We start from the raw sequence: 26,986 nt of genomic DNA, 5'->3' as shown, positions 1-26,986 counted from the left end.
TGCCAAGAAGCAAGTATAGTTGCAATAAAAATCATCCTGTCTGAACCATGGCACTCTTTATTTCCAGGCAAAAACATAAGATTAAATAATTTCTCACCTTCTGACAACTTTGGTCAATAGCGTCAACTGGAGTAGATTTGGGTTGGGTTATTCTCAAATCATCTTTTCCACACTCCAAAAGAGCCCATAATTCAGTTACAAGCGCCTTTATAAAGCCTAAAACAAATGTTTGTTCTAATCATGAGTTTCATGTTAAAAATATTTTACACCAGAATTCTAACCAAGATTCTCAGAATTCTCTATATTGAAGGCTGAAATTTCACATCACAGATTGCGTGAGGGTTACTATCCCTGTTATTCTCAACCCTTTAGTAAAAATTACCTTTCTAGAGCAGTCTGCTTATGTTCCATCTACAGTCTGCAGCAATGGTTTCCAAAGACTGTTACACTAGAGTAGGATTATATTTCTTCTAAGTAAACGAGCTTCTGACCTTCTTTAAAAAGTTAATTGTAACAGATCAAGGCTTAGCTACTATTGTCTCTGTGGTTCTAAAAATACAGATTCACTATAACTCATTAATAAATTAAAACATACCACAATGAAAAGGACTAAAAAAAACCTTTAAGAGAAGCACTACTAGCTGAATTTAAATTGTTAAAATTTAAAATGTTAAATATTTAAATAGAAGAGGAAAGAGCCATCTAACTCTGAAATCTTCAAATGTACGTTATAGGCTTAATAGAAACTTTACATACATTACACAAGCTGTGAGGGTTGAAAATCAATGCTGATTATTTTTGGTATATCATTTATCTCTGATGCCACAGGGCATAAAAGGGCCATAAGAAGCAATTTGGCTGAAAACCTTACAACAGGACAGATGGGTAACTCCTCAGTAGATCTGTTGCCTGCTTTTTGAAAAAATCCCAGAGGCATAAATAGTAACTAACAATCAGTTTCCTTGACTGGCAGAATTTGCCTGCCTTTCTGACAGTCTTTCAGTCAACGCCAGCCACCTCTAGATACTCAGAGAGATGATTTGCAACTTTTGTACCTCATGGACTTCCTTGGCAACTTAAGATATTACCTCTATTTTATTGATGAGATTCTAGTTTTAATATAATGAGTACCCAGACTGTTGATAATATGGTAACAGTTGGGTTATCTGAGATTGACTCTGCAGGGACTTTGTCTGAATTGACAATTCTTGTAGCACAATCTCATCTACATCTCACTAATGTATAACTGCACCAATGACACTGGGGCCTTTGCAGTTCCTCACCCTTTGAGTACTCAGTAACCATGGAAATGTACAGACAAATTACAGACATCAACAGTTATTAATTCTGAGCTTCAGATCAATAAGAAATACCTGAAAACTTATTTTTAAACAGTACAAATGTCTTCATACACACACAAGAAATTTCTGGAAATCCAAATCAGTGAAGTAAAGATTTTGCATAATATCAGAAGAAAAAATAAAACAAACCCTAAAATTCTGCATCAAGATTAATGAATGACTTGAAAGCTGGAGAGAATTAATTTCCATCAAGAAGAAATTAACAGACACTTAAGAGTCTTTGTTAATACTGTGTAATTATTTTACACAGTTGATCTTTTTTAAACATCTTTCTCACTGTCTTTTTCTAAAATGCAAGACTACAGCATGTAATTATTCATAAAAACATTATTCTTCAATTTACCTGAATTCTGCAGAGCTACTGCAGCCATTGGTGTTGTTGCCATTTGTGTAACAATGATTCTATTACCAAAGTCTTCATATTCATTTGTCTGTTGATAAGAAGTATAAAAGTGCAGTGTTAGTTATTCAGAAGGCATGAAACTCTCAAATGATCTCTTAAATATTGATCTTTCTTACACTTGTTTACAGAATTTAATCCACTTCATGTTTAGACTTGAACAGTTCATAGATATTATCCTCTACAGACTTACCAGGGTCAGATTCCAAACCAAACATCTTTATCAAGTATCTTTTAAAAATTTAAACACAAAATACTGTGGTTGAGACATGCTATATGAACAAATAAAACCATTAGTGTTATAATGTTTTTGTACACATTCAGTAGGATGCCTGTGGCATTACTTTTCTTGTCCTAAAAATGCATATTATCTGATTTTTTGGTTATATTTCAAGCATGTTTAGATTTCAGCATGACCTACCACCATTGTCTAAAAAAAATTGCACTTAGAAGAAAAGAAAAACAGCATTTTTTCTAGCTTTTCAAACCTTACAGTAAAAAGTAAACTGTACAGACTGCAATGCTTACCTGGATTTTTTTTGATAAACTGTTAACCATAAAGTTCACACAGTCATTCATGGCACCTGTACTATGAAGCAGAAATAGTCCTTTGGGTGTAGTAGAAAAAATTAGCAAGGCATCTAACAAAGTCTCTTCCCATAACACACTGCAAGAGTAACAAAATAGTAATTAAAAATTATATGTAAAAAAGCACAGGAAAAGAAAAAGTACAATTTCTAGCTTTGAAAAACAACAGTACTTTACTCACTGGACTCTATGCCGAATTTATAAGTTTATGTCAGCTTGAAAAAAGGATTTGGGAAAAAGATAACATACTAGACTGTATTTTGTGTGAACATTCAAACTCAGCATGGCAAAACTAAGGTTAGGTAGGAACACAGAAGAGAAAGATGATGTAATGGGCAACCCAAAAGACTTTTGCTATCCTTAAACATACGTAGGACTTACAATCTGACTCTATACAGTCTTAAGATATTAACATGGCATTTACACGTTGGCAAAACAGGCACCGAATTTCTCCACAATGTAAAAACACTATGAGGAACTCATCTAAGGAGCTAAAGGTTCCTGCAAGAAATTAGTACAGAATTATGAAGAAAGGTGCTATATTTACACAATAGCTTCATATACGAAGAGCAGTAAATGGAAAATCAACATTGCCCTGAATTTTCAGATTCACAAATACTTGTGTATTTCTCATCTTAATGCATGCAAACTTCTATAATAGGACCTTAAGTTTCAGTACAAAAGGAAGGACACCTTTCACTTGGTATGTATTAAGCTTTCAGTCAAAATGCTGCCAATCATGCTACACAATATTTTGAAGGTGTAAATATGATTCAGTAGAACAGCATTTTAAATTAGCACCACATCAAAGGCCTAAGATAAACAGACAGCTATTTTGTTCTGTGCTTTCCAATTCACATTTTCCTCAAACCCAATTCTTTAGTCAGAGAGAATAAACTATAAGTCAATTTTACATAGATTAGACACCACTCTCTAAGCCATGAAAGTTCTCAAAGGTGAGGAAGAATTTTGTAGCTCTACTGAGAGCTTTGCTAGGATGGCTTCTCTACCTACCACTATCCTTTTGGCAAAAAGACAGTCCTGGGTTTGGCTGGGATAGAGTGTGTTTTCCTCTAAGTAGCTGGTATAATGTGCTATGTTTTGGGTTTAGGATGAGAATAATGTTGGTAACACACTGATGGTTTAGCTGTTGCCAAGTAGTGCTTATCCAAGTCAAGAACTTTCCAGTTTCCCATGCTCTGCAAGTGAGCAGGTGCACAAGAAGCCATGAAAGAGCACAGCCAGGACAGCTGGAACAAACCAGCTAAAGGGAAAGTCCATAATATGGGAAGTCATGCTCAGTACATAAACTGCAGGGAGTTGGCCAGAAATGGCCAATCACTGTTGAGGGATGAGCTGGGCATTGGTCAGAGGGTGATGAGCAATTGAGTTGTGTCTTACTAGTTTCTCTTGTGTGTTACTTCTCTCTCTCTCCTTTTCATTACAATTAATGTTATTATTACCATTAGTAGTATTACTATTATTAGTATTACTATATTTTACTTTGTTTCAATTATTAGACTGTTCGTATCTCAACCCATAATTTTCCTGATTCTTCTCCCCGCCTCATTGGGATGCAAGGGGCTGTGTGGTATTTACTTGCCAGCTGGAACCAAACTACAACCAAGTCATAGGGTTACAAGATGTTTCAACTGTGGTTAAAGTAGCAGTGTTCACACTTATACACATGCATAAATTAAGTACCAAGTTACCTGTTTTTTGATTCTTGACTTATTGATGAAATGGAGTCTGCATCAGTTACAGGAGTAGGTACTCTTTCTGAAAGCCAACTTGTCTGTAAAATGAAAAATAAGTAAAAAGCTCCCTACTGTTTATATACACCATTTTTAAACTTCAGATTTTGTTCATTCTCTTGTTATATACAAAAGAAAAAACCACAGTGATCAGGCGGTAGTCTAGTCTTTAGCACAGAATGCACTATTCCACTACATTTTTTTTTCAGAAAAACTTATTTTTTACTTGTTTGGGTATAAACAATTTTAAAGCTATTACTTAATTTTTTTAAATTGGAATTCTTAAATAAACCTCTTTGTTTTCCAACTGGAGACTCCCAAATCAAAAACTGTCATTTAAAAGAAAAAAAGGAAAAAAAAGGAAAAATTGTAATACAGCTCTGAACTCAATTTCTGTCACAGGCAATGGAAATAACAGCCTCTGGAGTAAACAACACAATACTGTTTATTAATTCTGCCACTTTTTATTTTATTTATTTATAAATTATATAAATTTCTCTGTATTGGTATGGATGTGATTAGAGCTACAAACAAATATATATACATGTTTTCATATCTGATTTAGTTTATAATTTAAATTATATTTGAAAATAACTGGTATGAAAGACTGAATATTTAAAATTAATCATTTAAGTTTTTTTATGTTTATAGGATAAAAAGCAAATTACCCCATTGAAATAAAAGTAAGCAGTTATTACTTTACTGCCTTATACATGTGATGTACTAAATCAACAAAATAATCTTCTATTAAACTAGTCAGTTGTATTGGATCTGGTGTTCCCCTTTTATTATCATATCTATAAATTCTGTATCATCAGAACCTGCCAAGAAAAAGAAAGAACTACTTTCTCCATTGGTCTTAAAACTCCAGGAGACATGTAAAAGAAACGGATACAAATTATCAGTCCATCCACTAAAAAATTGACACTACTGCTTGGAAAGAGTCCACCATACTCCACCATTTTTGCTACACAATTAATTGTAGATTATTTTATAAACTTCACGTGTCTTAAAACTGAACAATGACAGAAAAAAAAATTAAAAAGTAATAAGATGATGGAGTTGACTTTCCTGTAGTAACCTGTTGATTCTTGAAGTCAAGAATATATTGATTCTACTTCAGTTTACATCTCACTACTAAAGTGATGTGAAGAAACTTTTTGTTAGTTAAACTTTGCTTTTATTCAACACATTCAGTCTGCATATCTTGTACATGTCAAGACAATGTCTAAATTATGTTTTATACCATAATAAGAGATTTTAATGTGAAAAGAAGTCTTTTGTATATGTGTAAATGCTGTGGTGTTTTAGAGGAAGTAACTGGAAATGCCCATCAAAAGCTTTCAACAGTCTGCCTGTGATAAAAACTCCTGCCTGGCACTTCTCATTATGGTCTCCTGAGAATATTTCAATGTCACCTCATTATTTAACAAATGTTTGGCATCTTCTTTTTTTTTTCCTCTGTATCTTCCACTGAGAAAACCAATTTAACTAAAAATTACTAAAGGACATCTCAGAAGTCTTTTCTTTCAAAATATCCCAAACGAAGAGTGAAGGAAAGATCTGTGGTGGATAGCAGTTAACATGACATGAAGTGGCTTCTATCATCAAGGACAATGAATGATAGGTCTACCAATGCATCAAGAGTTCCTGTTTTAATCTTAGGCATGGAAGACTCAAATTAAACTTCAGCAAGGTTCACATTCAGAAGTAAAATTTGCAAGCAGAACTTCACCTTTACAACATTTTCAAGCACTACTTCACTATGTAAATATGATCAACCTGTAAGAACAACTATTACACAAGCTGAACGTCTCACAGTAAGGTTTTTCCTCATCCAAAAGCGAGATTTACCTTTCTCCAGGCCTCTGCAATAGATTCATGCAAGGCATAAGGAATTAGCATCTGTAGGCCTTCACAAGTTCTGTACATCTGACGGCATACAAAAATGAAAGCTCCTTTAACAACTGGCATAAGCTCAGATCCAGATAAAAGAGAAATGTCGTCATGTAGAACTTTCTTTGTGAACTGAACAATTACATGAGCGGCTGTAAGACTAGAAATAAAATAACACTTTTTAAATGTTGTCCTACAGTAAACAATAAACCTTAAAGCAGATCCTCTGACTAAACTTACTTAATTATTTTTAGGGGAAAAAAAACTACAGAAAGAGACAATGACCCACTATGGAGGGACAAACTATATTATATCTTGTAATACCAGTCAGAAGAAAAGAAATGTACAAGTGATTTTACTTTGGGAAATATATCTATGCAATGCAAAAGTATATCCGTTGCTTTCCACGCAGCCCACGTGACCATGAACTACACAGACTCTATGTTTTATAGGAGTCCAGTTGGGAAGAGTAACCAGACAATCATTTTTGTTTCTGCTTTATCACTGTTAAGGATATCAGTATAAGGTAAAATTTGTCCTTGTTTTTTTCCCTATCCAAGATATCCTTCTGAAATATTGTAGATTCGTAATGACAAGGACAACTCTTTCTCCAAAAAAAGTAACTTTTACTTCCACCCCCCTTAAAAACATAGGCAATTCTGAGATTTCTCCACTTAGAAGACATACATTCCAAACATTTTCATGACCTGCAGCTTAGCTGTTTTCAAAGGCTCATCTCAGTTTTACTGCTGTTTCAAGTGTTAGCATCAGCTAACTATATTCTACCCATAGGAACACACAGATTCTAAATTAGGTACAGTGTTACACATGGCAGCTTCTTGTACAAGATCTGTTTCTACTAGATGTATTGAAATGTGAATACTACATTAAATCTATTCTTTCAATAAATTTGGTTGATTTTACTATTTATTCTAAAAAAAAAGAAAAATGAAGAAGAGAGGCCTTTGGTCTATATACGAATATAATGGAACTACATTCAGAGAAAGGAAAGCTCTCACATGAATTAGAAAAAGAAATAAACCACAAAAACCTCCCTAATTATTTCTTTACATTGTCATTTCACCTCATACTACACATAAATATCTCCCTAATACATTCTCTAAAACACTTACTACTTTAATTTATAATCAGGTATTTTACTCCAAACAAAACCAAAATGTATCACATTATAGATACATCAAAGAAGAGAAAATGAGTCTCGTAAGAGCAATGTAATTCACTGAAGTGCTCACTAATGCCATTCATTAATGCACTATTACCTGCCTTTGGCATTTTTTTCATTTTCTCCATACAGAAGAAGAGAAAGACCATCTTCTGAAGCAGCAATCCTTGCCAAAATATCAGCTACATCAAGTAAAGCAGTTTCAAGACAGTTTATAGACACCTATTTGGAAGAGGAAAAAAAAATCATTGCTTTTGTGAAAGCTGTTTGTTCAAGTCTGGCTTAGGTATGCAGAACCTGAAGCTCACCTTTCTGATGATTCTTAAATAGCTTAATAGCCTATGTTCAAATGTCATCACACAGAAATCTTCATCACAGAGGGCACTAATTCCCAATATTTTCATAATCCTTATAGAAATGTTTAAAATATAAAAATAAAATTTAAAAAACCCACCAGCCCTTTTTCTTTTATCAATTCAGAAAATAGTAGCTTCCCATGGAGAATTATATATTTTATTATACTCATTATTGAGAAGACCTAACTTCCAAGTTGCCAACTGAATTTAAAAATAAAAGTAGGTCGCCTTTCAAATAAAAGGTAGAGCAAATATTCATCCAAGAAATATCCCAATGACATCAGAAAAAAGGCAAAACCAATCAAAAAAATTAAGCAGTGTGTTTTTTCCCCAAGGAAACAATCTCACTACAACACAATTTTTTGCTACTATTCACAAGACTTCAATGTCAGACCAATCATAGTAACAGACTAAACTACTCAATGCACAATATGATAGCTAATGTATAAAATACCACAGAAGCTACCATATTATGTAAGTAAATAAACCTTCTACATAGCAAATACATAAAAATTACAATATTCTACACGTGTAAAAATCATTTGGAAGATTATTACAAACCTCTGTGCCACTCAGCAAACTTTGAACAGGGTGAAGTAGGGCATCTATCACTGCGTCTGTATACAAACATTCAGTAGCACATCCTGTTTGATCACAAAAAACTTGCAGGATCTCCATAACAAGACTTTCTGGAGAATAATTGTCTGGTGAACACAAGAAATATGTATTTATATTTTAACTTACACAAATATCTCTATATAATTTATGTAGTTGCTTCTGAATTATTATTAATTTTGTTAAGTGGGAGGAAGAAAGGGGAAGGGCGGAAGGGAAGAGAAAAATTGCACAAATAACAGACACAAAAATTGTAAAAGAAGTTATCATATGCCTCATTATAACTAAATATATTAGCATATAAGGAAAAAAAAGAGCATTTACCTGAATGTGCTGCCAAAGCTGTCTTTGGGTAACTTGGAGAGTAATAAATAAGCTGAGTAAATAATACCAACACATCAGTTACGGATACATGATCTATTAAAAAAAAAAAAAAGGAAAGTACTTTTCAAATTAAAGTACAACTTTAATTTTCTAAATAAAAAATGGATTTTGTAAATATATGTAAAGAATGCTTTGCTGAATAGAGGAAATCAATCACGTACAAATGATAAAGCAAAGGACATGCATGTCCTTGTGACTCTATTAAGGTATTTCATGATTAACTTGTAAGATTTGATCTTGCTATCAATTTAACCAATTGAAATTTTACAATGTCTTTCACTGTAACAAATGGCAGCTAACATTTGAAAATACCGAATATACATGGCTATAGAAAAAAAGCATTGCCTTACTATTAGATTTAGTGAAACTACTGGAAAAGGGAGAGGCTGTCAGACAACTCTTTCTCAGGTCTGAAACAAAACCAAGAAATGTAGCAAAATGCAAGATAGGAACAATTGCTCCAAGTTTAATGTAATTATCTTAATAAATCAGACAATTTGTGAGAAAAAATTGCCATCTATGAAGCTGAGAAGGACACTATTAAGAAGAGAAATGGCAAGATTGTTACATTTGTAAGGAAAAGAACAAAACAACCACCACTCCTGGATCTCTGCTGGAAGGGTGCTACACAGGTAATGCATAAACGACAAAAGCACTTTGTTAGTAGATGTTTCTTACTCACAACTGCCCTCACTGGATCTATCAAATCTTGATTCTCTAACCATAGGGACAAAAGACAAGTCACAGAACTAGTATCCAGTAATGCTTTGAATTCTACATTGAATTAATAGACACTAAAGCAATGGAATGCTACAATTGCCCTCACACACTTCCATCTGCCAACCCTGCACAATGTAGATTTCTTTGGATGTCCAAGAGCTTTTCCATCTTAGATCTTGTGTCCCTATTAACACCTCTGTTCCACAGGTACGGAACTTTTCTTCTACTTTTATTTTATCGCAATTAATAAGTTAAACTCACAGCACTTGTTTTCAATTTGCAATTAGCTTGAAATACTGATTTTTCTTTCACACCTGAACACCAGTTTTGGTCCCTACATGTCTCTCTTCCAACCAATTACATCAGTTGGTTTGACAGAAGCTATTACTCACACCTAGAAAAACTGAATCACTTGAAGGACTGATCCAACTGTCCTTCAACATGAAATAATTATACTAAAAGTAAAATTCATAAGCGATCCATTCAACCACATCCATCAAAGAATAAAAAACTGCATAGATGCTCATATATAGATATATATAGGTATATACACACACCACCTTTACAAAAGTTTCCAGGCCCAGAATTGGTGAACAAAGTGTTGTTCTTCAACATCCACAATATTGCAGTGAAAATATATAAATGTATACCAAGTATGGATACAGTATTTCTCAACAGGTTCCATTTTCCTCAACTCTCCCCTTACCTTTTTTATTTTTCAGCTGTACAGGAAAGAGACTCTGGCCTTGCTTATAGATCAACAATCTTCCTAAGAGGCACAGTGAATGAACAAAATAGATGTACTGCAATTCTGGTCCAGTGTAAGAAAAACTCTGCATATCACCTGTAACAATAAAGCAAGAAATTAGAACTTTTCTCTTGTAGTTTACTTTACAGTACCTAGCTACTACCTGCAACACAAGCGGATCATTTTGTAGATAAAGACAGCTGAAGTAATTAACCACCACTATTCTTTTTCTCTTGAAAGACAGTCATACAACATTTGGGAAATAAATGGTATAGATAGAATGTGTTCCTCTTGAGGTAGTATGCTCAAAACCCTAGAGAATGTGGATGTATGAGCATATAATGCGAGACATGCAAAGATACTCACAACAGTGCTGCTGGGAAAAGTTGGAATTTTTATTAACTGCTGCTTTGCAAAATTCAAAATAATCAAGACATTGCTGGACAGCTGCATTAATCTGTGGAATAAAGCACAAAAAAAGAAAGTACCTGATATTTCACAATAAACTCATTCTCTCTTGTATTCAAGTATTGTCCTTTAACACAAGAACTTAAATACCCACTTCACTTCCATGACTTGATTTTTCAGTGCTTTGGATGGATTAACCAACAGAAGGCAAAATTTAACAGGGCTACTAAAATATATCACCATTGTTATTACATTATCAAACAACCAGCTCTATACACATAAAGATAATCTATGAAGAAGAATAGAGAGAACATAACATGCAAGTGTTTTGAGAAGTCAACAGCAATCTGTGAATGCCCCATCATCATTAGTGTGGAAGATTTTTAAGTTTACACATGTGAAAAACTTTGTCTTGAATACACTTATTAAACTGTAAGTTTGGTTGCCAGGTGCTGTCAGTGCTATTACATTTCTTGGTGGTGTATCAGTGTCATAGCATCATAATCTAATCAAGGTTTATAAAAGTTTAAAAATTATAAGCATGGTTGTAGCAAGGAAACACAAAGCACATTGTCCTGGTTTCAGCTGGGATAGAGTTAATTTTTTCTATTTTCTTATGATCTGAGAAGAATAGCTAGATTTATTAGAGCTTGGAGCTGCCAAGATTTATTCGCAAGTGTAAATATACAGACATACACAATAAAAAAAACCCCAACCTTAATCGGATGTTTACCCTATACTTATAAATTAGATTAGACTACCTTGCTCATGGACTTTCTACTACAAACTCTTTGTTGCATGGATCATGCTTTATTCTATGCTCTGTTCTGTGCACACAGATAAAAAAAAGATAAAGGTCTCTTATAGTTGTCTGTGTCCTTTTCTCCATCTTAAGGTTTTATCAGTCCCATATATTTTACATTTTATATCATTTGTATTACAAGATTTTATAAAACATAGCCAAGTCCTGTTTATATGAATAGATCCCACATCTACCTTGGTCTTATTGAAAACAATGAAACCTCCAACCCAGTAAAGAGATCTGCCCGTACAAAATATATGATAGGATTAACAGCTATATTACTAACAATATTTTCCCAGTTTGATTTATCTTGCTGAATCTGTACCCTTAATGCTTCAAAGAATACAATGGCAGTTTTGTAGCCTCTTTTTGTCAAAAATCGAAATTTAGCACAGAGTATTTATGATATTTTTTCATGCACCATTTTCCATTTTTATGCATTTCTGGAAATAATTCTAAATATGAATGCAACATAACAAATCAATAAATTATAATCCCAAGTAAACACCTGCAATAAAATATCTAAATTCCCCTTACTCACAGCTGGCCATATGCTTCTTTGCATTTATCAATGATCCATTTAAGCAAAGAAAAATTAAAAAAAAAAATTAAATCCAAAAGGCTTTTCCAGCTGAACAACATGGAATAGCTCCAACAAGAAAAAAAGAGGAAAAAAATAGTCGAAATCACAATGTGCAAAAAAAAAGTTGCAAGTAAACTCGTGTTGGTAATTCACAGAATCACAGAATGGCCTTGTCTGGAAGGGACCTTAAAAACCATCTAGTTGCCATAGGCAAGGACACCTTGCACTAGACCAGGTTCCTTAGGGCCCCATCCAACCTGGCCTTGAACGTTTCTGTGGATGGGGCATCCACAACTTTTCTGGGCAACCTTTTCCAATGTTCCACCACTCCCATAGCAAAGAAGTTCCTCCTAATATCTAATCTAAATCTACCCTTGTTCAGTTTGAAGCCATTAGCCCTCGTTCTCTCAATAAATTTTATTTACAGACTACTGTTGAATATATAATCAATAAAACATGTTAATAGAAGTACTTACCAAGGATTTATATTTCCTTTCCAAAAGCCTAAATACCACTCTTCTGCTGTAATATGCATGCTTAAATGACAAAGAAGATGTAATATCAGCTGCAAAGATATGTTCTGTTTTTTAACTAAAAAAGTAGAAATTATCCCTGATTCTGTTCTATTAGGCATCCCATGTACCGTATGTATTCAATGTACTGAATTCCAGCTCAAGTAAACCAGTATAATACTCAACGGAGACTTTTGTACATTTATGACAAAAAAACCCTACATCATTAGAAAAAAGTGTAGTAGAACATGCAGTAAAAAACAGAAAACCAGTAAGTACACTGAAATACTAAATGTAGTGTTTTGACATTGCTATGTAAATTCTACATTATAAGTTTATAAATGGTAGTCTGAAAGAAGCTCTAATGTCCACTGGAAGTTAGCAAGTTGTGTGTAATATGTCATAATATAATATAATATAATATAATATAATATAATATAATATAATATAATAATGTGCAATAATAACAGTTCTTTCATGCTCATCACTTCTTCCAAAAAATTACTTGCATCTTTTGATGGCTGTTCAGTCAATTCTACGAAAGGGACTGAAGTCACAAAGCACAGAAAATACTCAGAAATGTCATGAAAACTAGTAACTGAACAGAAATTGAAGTGGAGGGTAGTATTGGAAAGCAGTGGACATAAAAGTCTAAAATGACCTTGTACTTCCTTAATTACATTTCTCAGTATAGGTTGTTATAGGACACAATAGGTCTGCGATGTCATAACCCAAACTTTCCAAAATACATGTCAGACATGAATAAATCATGCCTTGTTGGGTTGTGGGTTTTTGCTTACCGTCCACTTCTTAAACCACACTGCTTTGATATCTAGCAGAGCCAAGAAGTGCATTGGACTCAAGAAATCTGGAGAGGCAGGATGATTAGGCTTGTGTTTTACTGACAAAAGTGACAAGGTACTCTCCACTACTTCTTCCATGTACCTTATGACACAAATAGGAAAAAATGGACAGAAGACAAAAATATCACTGAAGTCTTTCCACCAGTAATATTCAGGAACAAGCTTCTCATAAAACCTTGTTCAGATAGATCATAAATATCAACAGCATTATCTTTATTTTGATCTAGTACAGGTATTAATTCTTTGTAATACCACAAATAAAACTAATATGCATCTATATTCTCCTAAGTTATTGCATCTTTTGTTAAGTGTTAAATATTACACTTGCTACACTTGAATCCAAACTATTATTTTGTTCAAAAGTACTTAGAACACTCCAAAAGCTAAGTAAGCAGCTTAATATGCCTACTCTTATGCAACTTCCATATTTGACTTTTCTCACCCTCTACTTTTATTTCCCTTGTTGTCACTGACCAGCCACTGTGCATCATATAATTAAGCCTTTGCTAAAATTACATGCATCCTATTTTATGTCAATAACTATTAAATTAAGAAACAGTTACAGGGTTTTGAAGATTACATACTTTTCTGGATGTCGAATCCAGGAAGATGGCGCTTCCTTTTGATACTCATTTAAAAGGCGAACCTGAAAACATAATTATTAAAAAATAATTAATGCATGATGTTTCAGTAATGATAGAAAAGGTACAGAAAGTTCATTCATACCTTTTTAAGTAAACGATTTACATCTGAGTTAGATACATCCAGACCAGCTGAAATATGAAGAGAATATCCTCCAGAAAGAAAGTACAACTCCAAGTGTCTTGCTAAAAAAAAAAAAGAAACTCAACAACAAAATACGATTCACCTCCATGGCAATGACAGAACAGACTCTTATACAGTCTTCATTATAAAACTTTTCAAAAAGTACATGACTCATGAAGTCTGAAATGTAATTAAATGCACATACCTAAACTTGTATAGACTTCTTTTGTCATATTAAATGGAGAAGAAGAAAAGGTTTTTGCATAGAATCTAAGGATTTTCTCCTAAGGGTGAAAGAGCAAGCAATGTATTAGTCATTAACTGTGTATTATAATTGCAAAATAATGAATATGTAGGGACATTATTCTCAATATTACATATTATTCATCTAGACATCTGTGCAGATGTTAAGCATGTTTCATAAAAATATAGTTTCTGATTACAGAAATGTACAGTTCAAAGGAAATTTTATTCAAATACTTGAACTACAGCACCAATGCAAAGCCTCACTGAGTTACAAAGTAGACCATTACTTTTCCATTATGTATCAGTGACTTCTAATTATCACTGTTTTAAAAGAAATTGTAGAAGTCAGGTGAAAGAGAAATGTATGACAGCAGCTGGAGCAACTTTCCTATTTATTTGGTAATCACTTTAAAATTTGAAGAAGAAGAAAAGAAGTTTAATTGACATAATAAATAATCTAAAAGCCGTTTAAGCAGCTGTCATTTTTTTTTCCTCATCACTGCCTGTGTGATATTACTATGTATCACTTTCTCATCATCATGGAGCATAAACCTGACTTGAGTAGGAAATATTAACATGACCTATTTTACAGAACAGTTATGTCCATTTTTTAACGTGTGTTTTTACTAAAAGAAATTCAGACATTTTCACTGCCATTAAAAGAAATGCAAATGAGTACTTTGGTATCTAAAAATCCTATTGAAAGCCTGTTGCAGTCCTTTAAACCAAAATTTACTGGAATCCTGTATTTCTTTTACTTCAAAAAATTGTTTATGTGATTCATATGCAAATAATAAAATGTCTTGGAACCTTGCTGGACTACTTATAATATGTATGTAACTTCTTACATCTCTTCAGTACTCCTTTCTCTGGATACACATCTGATAATTAGATACAAAACATTCCCTTACACTGAAGGTTGCATCAGGATCTGCCAGAGAGATCGTCAGATGCTTACGCAGACTTGGCCAACTCTCAGAGCTCAGGATATCAGAGGCAGGGGCCAAGCACAGCGTCTGCAAAGCTTCTTGGCGAATCTGAAGCAGGCAAAAGATAAAACACCAAAAATCCATTCACAGCAACCTCTGAAATACGTAATTTACAAGTCAGAGGGAGTGAGGGAGGGTAGGGAAGAGGGAGGCAGGAAGGAAGGAACAGAACCTGGCTGCAGAACAGATAAGAAATAAAGAAATACTTATCTTCTGCTATATTTTTTATGGTTATTTAGACAAAACACTGCATCACTGAGCGGGGAAAATGTGTGCATTCGAAGAAGCAATAAAACCATTTTAAATAGGTTTTCAATACTGGATGCAAGGTTTATGTTCTACTTTCTGCCTGTAATCAAATATTTTGTTATTGGGGAATATAGCTCTCTAAAGCTCTCAGCTAGGAAAAGTAGACACAGATATTGGATATTGTGTTATACTGCTGAAATTTTCATCAGCATTCTAAATAATTTCAAGTAATTTTTTTTTCTATTCATAGACAACTGCAATCTCTAGCAATTTATTTCATCTTACTGAAAGAAACTGTAGGACATTTTAATAACACTTAATAGCATCAGACTTTTTATCTGGTTTTCTAATAAAAGTCCATGACTATGTTTGTACCAGTTCCTACCTACCATGGCTTTTTCAACTGCCAGACAACCCCCAACAAGTCTTATCAAGACAGCACACTCAAACTGGTATTTCTCCAAGCCTCAAAAATATCAGCAGCTGGTGCTGATTGCTGGTTAGAGGCACAAATTAGTACTGCCATGGATATGACAGCAAACATAACTTGGACTTTGTATTTTCCATTTGGCAGGATGTTGTTGGCAAATCAGCACACATCTATCTCTCCCAACAGGGAAAACTCGAAGGGCAATACAGACGCTATCAAACAGGACAAGGGACATGTATAAAGGGCAAATAATGTTCAGTTACTTTATTTATCATAAATCAACTTTTTTTTAAACTAAGAATGATCTATAGCACACAGACTTCTCAAAAAAAAATAGATAGTTTCTGCAACACAAGTTTTTGAACCAGATTGGTTACAAACAATGAAATATTGCACTGCAGAGTAATTTCTGCACTGAAGCCAACATATATGAACCAACAAAGACAAGTTTCCACTTAGGTACACAGGAACTCTTAAGAACATACAGGCTGTTCTCCAATATGCCATAAACATTCATTTGTATTAACATTTCATTTCTGCTTTTAAACTTACTTCCTTGGGCTGAATAGGGTCAAGCCTTTCTGTGAGCAGCTGCAATTGTTCTTGACTCATGAACGCATAACTCTGTAATACACATTATAAAATGATCATTAGTATATTTTATTAAACTGAACAGCAGAACATTAAAATCATCAGTCTTTCTGATACCTAGTTTATTTTTAATAATTAGGACTCCAACATTTATACTAATTTAACGACAAAGTCAACATTCCAAATGTTTTCTACTGTTTGCCCAAAGTTAAACTTAAGATAATAAAATTACCATGACATATTTTGTTTGCTTTACTTCAAAGTTTTCCATATCTTCAAAAAATCTTTATAATAATTTATTCAGCAAGCAATCTAGCAAATTACGGTGGTCTGGAAATGAACTGCACATTATTTGGCTTCTACAGTAAAATTACAAAAGTTAGATGATGTTCTGCTTTTATCATTATCTTATCTTTTTCTATACCACACTTGGATAGGTACTTTGAAGCATACAGGCATCATATTAATCTCATCCAGCATATGATGCCTAAAGTAGCTAGTATAAGCTTAGTACTTAAATCCAAAAGAAAAGTAAATAATTTGGGTTTAGGATATAAAAAAAGAAGGGAAAAATTAATCATTCTCTAGGGCCATTCTCAGTCTCCACTGACAGAAACTTAACAATTTTGCAGTATCATGCTTATCTCATAACATAGAGAGAAAACCCATCGTACTTGGTTGAAGGAGGAGTCACTGTCAGAACAGTTGTCTGTGTAATAGCCACTCTGACGTTCTTTCTTTGCTTTACTATCCAGCTCCTTATCATGCATCCGATCTTCTTCAAACTTGTTAATCAAAGATTCTACCACAATCATCATGACATTCTTCAAGGCATGCATCATTTCTCTGTATCTTCAAAGTTAATATGATTTTAATATTAAAGAACATATAAATCACTATGTAGAAAAACGAAAAAATCGCTACATCATGAATAACTGAATATGACATAATGCTAATTGAAATTGAACTCACTGAACTTACAGAAATGAATGAATATTAAATCCAAATCCAAATTGAGCAATGAAACCTTACATGTTTCAGTTAACGATATTTTAAATTACAATAAAACTCCTTTTTTTTCCTTCCAGAACCATTCAATTAAATACCACTAGCATAATTCTATTTTGGGATTTTCTTAAGAAAGAACAACGTGAGTCCACCGAAAAGGAGGATCTGTCCCTGAGAAAACAAGCCAGTTCTCATCCTTGTTACTCTTTGTTTCTTGTAGTTCAACATCCAATTTTTCTTCTGTTATGAAACTCAAGCAGAACCAGTAGAAGTGAACACATTATCCCAATTCAAGATCTTGAATACAGGTCATGCACACAAAATAATTTTCTTTCAACAAAACCAGGGTTTTTCTAATTTCCATTAATAGAAAAATAATATCCACAGGGAAGCAATTCAAGATTAAAAAATGCTTCAGAAAAGCATCCTGTTGTAAAATGTTGATGTTTTATTTCAAATTATTTTTTACCTTAGTGATACAATTATTTTACAGTCATCAAAGATACAAATTATCATATTGTGCTTTAATATCCTCCTACACGTCAAATTAAAAATATAAGACACATATTTAGTTCATTGGAGTTTCTTCTACCAATTTTAATGAGCACAAGAACCCTAAGGTCCTGATCCTTGAAACAAAATTATACAAGCATAATCTGAAAAATGGTGATCCTAACATCTGTTTTCCTGTTTTCTTATTTTGCAGCATATAAAAATGACCACTGATGCTAAAATCCTAAATACCTCCAAAATGTCACATATTTGCTACCAATCTTTTTATGTAATAGTTCACAACCTTAATTCCAAGGTGAGAGAAAGCATGACAAATTGCAGTGTAGGCTGGCATTATCTGAACTGCTTAGCACTGTCTTTGGTTACAGGTTCAGAATTGTTATTGGTTCAGATCTTACTTTTTCAAAACACATTATGGAAAAGAGAAAAGATTAAGACAAAGAAGAAACAGATGTGAATTGCATGTATATACTCACTCTTTCGATTCACAGGTCTTCTTAGTAAGATGTTGGACAAGTGTGTCATAGCCAGATATTTCACCCTGATTTTGAGCAGAGGTACATTTTTCTGTTTCTTCTTCAATCACAGGTCCCACAGTGTTTTTTACATACTGTCTAAGGTATTTCACAAACTCATAGCTGCGAGAAACAAGCAAAATTAAAATGTAACATCTCCTTGAATTCACCATGAAACATTTTCAACATGATGTATCAACAACCACTACCTTCTCTCCCAGGAGACCTGTTACTCTGAGGTAAGAGTTTATGACTTGCATAGAATAAACTTTAGGAGTGTGAAATAACATGTTACAGTTTGATTTTCTTCAATATGGTCATTATCAGCATATTGTAGGAAGAAACAATACCAAATAGAAGAAACAAAACCAATAGCTAGTTTACCAAATAGCACAATTCCACTTTGTGCTTCTTCTAGAAGTAAAAATCCACTCAGAAAAAAGGTTAAGGTTTTGTAGGTAGAAACCAAAGAGTATCAAGAAATTTCAAATTCCAAAAGAAACATTCCTTGTAGCACTCTGAATATAGCACTGTCTTAGAGTATAAACTGTCTGGTATTATTATTTATGCATTATACATACAAAACGAGAAGGTACACAGAAAACACAGTTTATAAATTAGAGCATGTGAGAATACCTATGGCTTATAAAATTCTATGTGTCAGTACACAGATGTCAGTCAAATTGACAAAACAGCCATCTGTGATTACACAAACACATTAAAGTCAAGGATTTAGCCCTTTGCAGACTAATGATCAGATACCCACAGATCCTTGCTAAAAGAATAGAATAATCAGAGGGAGATTTCAAACTAAAGACTCTCCCTGGGTCCTCCAACTTTGTATTAGCTATAGAAATTGCTAAAGAGTACTGCTCAGAATAAATCAACTTTTCTTTTTGGCTAGTTTTCTGATTTGAATAAAGGACAAAGCAAACAGAAACATACAAAAAAAGTAATCATATATTAACAGTAGATGCATCATTTTATTTTGTATTGTATCAAATGTAGATGTGCGACTACTTCATGTTAACTTGGGTAAAAAACCCCAAAAACCAAACAACAAAGCACACAAAATTGTATCATGATAGATACTTCCTCACTGGATTCCATCAGGTTCTATCAGGTGTGTCAGAATTTTTTTCTCCTACCTTTCCATTCTTGTTCTCAGTGAAAGTAACAGAAATACACCTCAAGAAAGATGCAAAACATGTTTATTTCTGTTTTCATTTGTGAAATTGCACACAATTCTCCACTGCATGAAAGCTTTAATGAAACTTTTTCCCCTTTGTTTTATAAGGGCAACATTTCCAGCATATATATATATTTTCGCAGTGACTCCTTCACTCTGAAATATACAGCAGCCACATCTCTATTCAGACCACTACATATGTCTAATGTTCTAGTCTTTATCTTCTGCATTATTCCTCTACCTCAGAAATGATTTGTAACAATTATGTGTTTCAGCAATGACAGTACTACTTCACAAGCAGAATCAATTCAGACTGATCTGGCAGGGCTTACAAAGGATTCACGCTTGGGGTGGTGTTAAAAACACCTCTAATGTAACAGAAACATCCTACTTATGTAGTTTAAAATTCTGATGTCTACTACTGCACAGAAGTTTTGTACTTGATTCAATTTTCCTTTTCATTAGCTTTCTGAGGATCCTGCATTTGTCTTTTCTACATCGAAGTGGGAACAAAGGATAAAGTAAGGTCTCAAAATCTGGTAAAATTACAGAAACAGTACTGCTCAAAATGCTGAGCTAAACTAGAGCATTGGACAGTACAAAAGCACACACTATTAATAATGGAGCCTGCAATCTGGATGGATGGGTTAAGAAGAAACTTTCTTAATGGCCTCACTTATAAATGACCATATGACCTCTCTGACTTCCCACGAAAACCAGTCTGTACTGCCATGGGTCACAAACAAGACAAGAATACCTCCAGAAATATTACAGCACCAGAGAGTAATCCTCATGTTCTGCATTTAAAGATCACTTGATTTTCCATTAAATGTAAATTAAAACTGTTCTCATGAAAAGAAAGTATCTTTAGGATCACCAATTTTCTAACATACAAGAGTAATGGATGACAAGGTTTCACTGTTGTAAAAGAAAAAGTTATATAGGCATTGCTTTAACTCCTTACAGACTTTACTCCCTCACCCTGGGTATTCTATTAAGTTCTCAGAAAAAATGACAGAAATATTTTCAATATTTTTTTGAGCTTTATTGTATAAATCTTCTCTATTTTTTTTCTTTCAGAATTACATGTATCTTTCATCTTTCATATGTTTACAACCAAATTCTTTTACCCTCATGCTTGTCACCCAGCAACCTACTACTCAAAATTCACAAGAGTACAAGCAACAGTGTAATCCAATATAATTCGTAACAAAAACTAAAACTGACCTAAAATACCTTTTAAAAAATCTTCAGAACACATGGAAGTTTCAAAGTTTTAAAATTACAGTAAAATGCTAGATAAACCTTAGTTCTATTTCACTTATTTACTTTCACCTAACTCATACCACTGACAAAGCAATGCCAATACCTAGGTAAATTTAAGAGATTGTAAATAGTGCCACTTCTGAAAAAACTGACAGGGAACCAGCTTTCTCAGAAGAAGTCAGGTCACAGAGCTCTGTTCCTTATTAAATGTCTTCAGGTCATTTCAGCTTGATATTCTCTTGGCTTGTCATAAAATGTGTACTAAAAATCTCCCATGTAGTAAAAATATAATCAAGTTATAACATCATGGAAAGGAAAGAGAAGCGTGGGATCCGGAAATCTAGGCTGCATGTAAGTGAGGTCACATTGTCAAGTCTGATTTTACAGAAGTGTGACTGGGATACATTTCTGCTTTACTTAAACATAATATAAAAGAATGACTACCTGATAAGATAGACACGTTCAGTAATATAGGCCAGAGAGAACAATCAAATACGGAAGCCAAATAGCACTCTGAACAAGTACTCCATTTCGAAAAACAAGATTATCTTGTCTAGCAGGCGTCAACTGTACTGAGAGCCTTCAGTGACTACTTCTTCTAGCTCCTTTTCATGTGTGCATTTAGTACATTCCATGTGCACATGCATCAGAGCTTTGTAAATTCCTCTCTCACTAACAGCTCATGGATTACTACTACAGTAAAAATATATTAGGAAGAGTGGAGGGAGAAAAAAAAACAGACCAAGAAAATGGCAACATTAATTTTATTCTTTAAATTAGCATCACCTGAGAGTTGATTAGTGACAGGAATATCTATTTATGTATAAATACACACATATTTACAAAGTAATATAAAGTGTAGACTTTTCCCAACTGTTAATACAGTTTAACACATACCAATTTCTTTAAAAGACTAAAAATAGCAAAAAATATTTTTACTTGTGAAAATTCTCATCTGTTTCCTCCAAATGCAAGAGAATTTCTTCTGCACATTCTACTGATGGGGCTCCAGTGATTTTTTCCTTCACACTCTGCAGCAACTGTCTAAGCATAGACTGCAGTAGAGCTTCATCTTCACTTGTAAAGTGAGACATCTGTAGAAAACAAACAGAAGAATAAGAAACTCTCACAGTTTTGTTTTTCCTCAAGATGCTAAGAAAAGCACAAATCCCTTACATTGCCACTTTTTTACTGTTATGAATAGGATTTTCTATCAAAAGACACAATCACAGACAGGAAATATTTGATACAGCTTATCTTCAGATAAACTGAAAACAAAACAATCAAATCAGTTTCAATAAAACTCCTGATATTGTAGCATAATATTCTTAAAGGAGATATTACATTAAGAAAAGCCTGAATATTCCTATTTGTACTTGCTTGAGAGCTTGCCCATCATACAGGCACAAGACCACACTGTAAGCTAAAAAAACAAAAAGGAGGAACCGTTTTACAGATATAATGGCTGTATCTTGACAAGAAAATTTTATAAGTCCCTCACCTGCTTCTCATCCACTGTTACTACCCAGTTCTGACTTTGGGATCCCTCTACTCAGTGCTACTGCTGTGCCCACAACTGCAAGTGCTGTGAGCTTTTGGAAGCGCCAGGTGGAATTATCAGAACTGTTTAATTTCCCTGTGCTAATCGACTGCAGTGACTAGACAGAGTCCTGTCAAATTAAACTGAAACTGCTGGAAAAACTGGGAGGAGCAGAAGCAGTGAGAAACTGGAAACATCTGTCAAGTCCAGAGGACAGACTATCAATTAAATTTTCAAGGGCTGTGAAACAAGACAAAAGCTCAATTGTGATCTTGATTAATTAATGGCTTAAAAATCTTTATATGCCATGGAATACTTTCAAACCTCAGTGGCAGTTCTAGCTTATATATTTATAGCCTATTTAAGGAAAAATTACTCAGAGATATTTGACGTTTTTGTCAAAAAAATTAAGGACTCTTTAAGCACCTGTGAATAAATACACACACACTTGGAAGAGACAATATAGTAAATTACTGTTTAAGAATCAAACAGCATCAACAAGCAAAGAAAAAAATTTAAAAAATGAAAAGCTGTACAGCACTAGCTGGAGATATCTTTTATGAAAGGTAACAGTTCATCAAGTTAGCACTTCTCTGTTGTAAGTAGCAGAGTTACCGAACATTTTATTTTGATCCAACATAATTCAATACTAATTCAGTCATCTTACCAGAAATTTCATTAAAGTAAATTCAGAGCAAACAAACAAAACACCCCAACTCCCTTGTAATAATCTTAAATTTGCAGCCTTCTTTCTTATAGAATCTCAAGATACTTAACCAAAGTCAATGCATTTTTAGGTCTATATACACATCAGATAATACCCTAATCACCAAAAAAAAAAAAAAAAAAAAAAAAAAAAAAAAAAAAAATATCACCTAGTATTTTGGTATAACTAGGGATTTTCAAAAGCACAAGATATCCAGATACTGGCTGGCAGTACAAAGCTCCACTCAAATTATTCATAGAGAGAAGTCATGAGAACATTGCAGCTTCATCTCCAGTTTGCCTTGGAAAGTCATACCTGACTTATGTAACCACTAACAAAGATACGTATCTTACATTCATTCATAAAGGTGTGTGGTTTGTTGTGCTTGTTTTTTTGGTAGTTGTTGGTTTGGGGGTTATTTCCCAGCAGGCTTATCCCCCACTCAGCTTCCAGGCAACATTTAAACAGTCGTTTTCTCCCTAAAATACATCTTTAGCCAAAGCCCAGTTAGGGCAGTTCTTTCAAGGCCCCGGCACTGTCCCAGAATGCAAATCCTGCCCCACAACCCAGGGGAGGATTCAGAAGCGGCCTGTTGTTGCCAGCATTTATCTTTACACAAGCCTTCGCCTGAGCAGGCAGGCAGTTTTAGCAACAAACCAAGGAGAGCAGTTCCCAGAATGCCAGCAGGGCCAGAATTCCTACCCCTTCTCGCGCTTTACCGCCCGTCCTTCGGCTGCGCACCAGTGCTGGGCGGCAGCCGGGATTCCTGGGACAACCCTGGCACGAGGAGAGCAGTCGGTCTCTTCCCAAGCGTTGGGAGAGGCTAAACCTGCCCAGGTGCTTCCCTCAGCTATCGCTGACAGCGCGGGCGAGCTCAGCCCGGGCACCTCGGATGCGCTCTCCCCACGCACCCGCTCAGCTCCGCCATGCTCCCCGCTCCCCGCGCCCCGACAGCCCCGCATTCCCAGTCCAGTCCCGTCCCGCCCAGCCCAGCCCTAGGGCGGCCCCGGCCAGCTCCCCGGCCGGACCCCGCGCCGCTGCCCGGCCGCCGCCATTCACCTTGGGCGGCCGCGGCCCTTGGCAACCGCGGCGCCGCCGCCGAGTCTCGCCGGGCCCTGGAAACATCGCGAGAGGCCGCAGCGGCCGCCCGCGCCCCGCCCGCGCGGGGTGGCGCTGCCGCGGTGGCGGCGCTGTGAGCGCGCTCGGCGGCGGCGGGGGCGCGCGTGCGGCAAGGGTCAGCGGGCCGCGCTCACGGAACGCTCCGCTCTCCCTTCAGGCTCCTCTCTGCTCGGCCCGGGGTGGTGGCCCCCAGCTTTCCCACTGAAATCAGAGGAATACAATCATGCCGTTATTCCCAATTTACATCAGCAGGGGAGCAGATTGTCTCAATAAATGAAATTATGAACGGCAAGGAATTTTTCAGTCCTGTTTTTAACTCTCCATTCCCTCCTGGGATGAAGGAAACATTACAAAAATAACTAATAGTATTTTTTTCTCTCCAACAAATAAATGCATAACACAAAAAAACCCCAGCAAAAACAGTTTGATTTGAAATAATTTCTATTAGTTTAGCTATAATAAATCAGAATCTAGCTACCGTAAGTACTCATAACAATGTTTGTCAGTGACCTGCAGTGCATGCAGGGTGTTACATAGTTCATTATTATCCTTTCCTCCTACATTTTTCTAGTGATTCTGATGGTGGGGGAAGCTAATCTTCCATGATGATGTGTCCTTTAATGCTAATCTTCCATGTAACACTAATCTTCCATAAGGACTTGTTCCTTTAACTGGACCTGTAGCCCCTTCAGTTAATAGAGCTCTACCTAAGCATGGGTATCTAGTTGCACAGTAGAACTAGGAATGTAAACTGCAGTATTTCTATCGAAAAGGGGTAATTCAGGAATTGAAACATAAACCTATCTTACTGCCAGTTCTCAGAAACTAGATTTTGGTCAGTTGCAACACAATTTCTGTGAAACCTTTAGCACTGAGCTCCTCAGTCCTTTGAAGGGGCCCATGCTTGCAGGTATCCACAAAATAAAGATGGGAAAATTGTCTGCTGACTGCTGCTTGCAAAGGGTCTCCAGTAAATTAACCAGAGTCCTGTTAGCTTGGCCATGCACTCTCCCCATCTTCTAAGTGCACCGTTTGGAATAGGCTACAAGTGACAGCAGTTTATTCCTCATCCATGCTAGGCTCTTCCTTCACAGGCAACCAAGTGGTTTGCTTTTTTTCTTTCCCCATACCAGCTGAGAGGCGCTGTGGTGCAATACTTCTAGTTCCTTTATCACTTCACAAGCACTGATTCAAGTGACAGCATCTCAGTTTCCTAGCTGATAAGGAATAGAAAAAACTCAATGTACATAGTGTTCAGCATTTGCTTACTTAAAGAACCTCCACTTTAACAAGCCTTACCTATCTTACACAACACCTTATAAGAAAAGTTCCACTTGTAGTGGCATCACAGAAAGATGTCCTCATGATGCCTGTGGTGTTTCTGAAATCCTTCCATTCCTTTCTACCCTCTCCCACCTTCTGTATTTCATCCAGCTTCTTTAGCCACGTTTTGCAGCCATTGGAACCTGGAGCTCTTTCTCATGAGCAAAGGTGGCAGAGCTCAGATGCCATTGGCCGTGATTATTAGGATGCATCCAGGCAGACACCCTCCAAGGATGATACTCCAGAGTGAAAAACATTGCTCTGAAATACAGTGAATTTACATGGATGGATGTCTGTCACATGAGAGAAGTTGCAATCACTGTGGAGTTGTTCACAGTGGTGAAATTCCACTCTCTCTTATACTAGGAATTCCTTCTCCTTGCTAAAAATATTCCAGATATTCTCTCTTGGTTGTACAAACAGGAAAGCCTGGCTCCTAACCCCAGTCCAGGAAGACATGAGATACAAATAACTCTTCATAAGATCCCATCCTTGTTAGAAAGTCACAGTGCTGGCTTCTATAATTTTAGAAACTTAAAGGAAACAACAAATACACAAATTCTTAGAGTGTGTAGCATATAAGGTAAGCAGAGTTTCAAACTTTGAAACATAGGAATGTGAATAATTTAAGTATTATAGAGAAGTTTAATTTAATTGATACAGTTGTCTCCCCATACCTTGAACACATCCCAAAATTTAAATTACCAGTTTATGCCAAATTCCTGTAAATTTATAATGTTTCTGCAGTGTCTTCAGTGTGGCAGACCAGATAGAAGTAAACTGTGAAAAACAAAGGAATCTTCTTTACAACTGATGGTAGTAGTGGAAATAGCTTGTCTTGGTGCTCATGTCATTACATCAAGGACATAATTTCTCTCCCCTCTTTCTGCTCTTTCTGACTTTTCTCTTTTCCTTCATTGTAACTTCCCACAAGAGAGCTCTTTTTCCGGATGACTCTCAAAGGTCTGGAGAGATTTTGATTTTATGTAGGTGATGTACAGCTGTTAGTTTCTCCAAGACTGTTTAGCTAAGACTTTCACCAGCTCTGTAGATAGAACCTACTAAAGGAATTGGCATTTACTGTCTGATTGAATAATTTAACATAGCCGGTATCTATTGAAATTCCAGTTTATCAGCCTTTCCTTGACTGATACAGTTTTCAAAGGAGTATATAATATACCAAAGAACTAAAAGGGAAGCCAAACTCCACTTGACCAAAACAAACTCAACCAAAACAAAAGCAACTTTCTATACTCCCATTTCAGAGCTAAATCAAGACCAGAAGGAGCCAAGGTGTTGGCTTCTGTAACTCACTTTAGAGTTTCCCAAACTGGGACTAAGATAGGAAAAGGAAGAAATAAGTT

The 26,986-nt window shown here is 35.2% G+C and overlaps 1 protein-coding gene across 7 annotated transcripts in view; it reads right to left on the bottom strand.

The window, feature by feature from the left end:
* TBC1D32 (TBC1 domain family member 32) overlaps positions 1 to 24,321 on the bottom strand; it is a 71,276-nt gene extending 46,955 nt beyond the window's left edge. For 4 of the 7 annotated variants that reach the window (XM_069010890.1, XM_069010894.1, XM_069010895.1 and 1 more), the window contains exons 1-21: positions 24,240 to 24,321; positions 21,874 to 22,028; positions 18,441 to 18,602; positions 17,118 to 17,295; positions 16,405 to 16,476; positions 15,096 to 15,221; positions 14,144 to 14,222; positions 13,900 to 14,000; positions 13,758 to 13,819; positions 13,111 to 13,255; positions 12,275 to 12,334; positions 10,372 to 10,462; positions 9,964 to 10,101; positions 8,478 to 8,570; positions 8,100 to 8,242; positions 7,280 to 7,404; positions 5,958 to 6,159; positions 4,062 to 4,144; positions 2,290 to 2,428; positions 1,705 to 1,792; positions 98 to 216 (exon numbers count right to left, since the gene is read on the bottom strand). In XM_069010890.1, the coding sequence (XP_068866991.1) occupies positions 98 to 216; positions 1,705 to 1,792; positions 2,290 to 2,428; positions 4,062 to 4,144; positions 5,958 to 6,159; positions 7,280 to 7,404; positions 8,100 to 8,242; positions 8,478 to 8,570; positions 9,964 to 10,101; positions 10,372 to 10,462; positions 12,275 to 12,334; positions 13,111 to 13,255; positions 13,758 to 13,819; positions 13,900 to 14,000; positions 14,144 to 14,222; positions 15,096 to 15,221; positions 16,405 to 16,476; positions 17,118 to 17,295; positions 18,441 to 18,602; positions 21,874 to 22,028; positions 24,240 to 24,305 (2,427 nt within the window). In that variant the 5' untranslated portion in view covers positions 24,306 to 24,321. The other 3 variants (XM_069010892.1, XM_069010891.1, XM_069010893.1) reach the window with 3 other exon arrangements.
* Between the last annotated feature and the right edge of the window lie 2,665 nt (positions 24,322 to 26,986).

Source organism: Aphelocoma coerulescens, chromosome 3 (genome assembly GCF_041296385.1).
Source record: "Aphelocoma coerulescens isolate FSJ_1873_10779 chromosome 3, UR_Acoe_1.0, whole genome shotgun sequence".
In the NCBI taxonomy this organism is placed as follows: Eukaryota; Metazoa; Chordata; class Aves; order Passeriformes; family Corvidae; genus Aphelocoma; species Aphelocoma coerulescens.
This window is presented reverse-complemented; position numbering and strand designations above follow the sequence as displayed.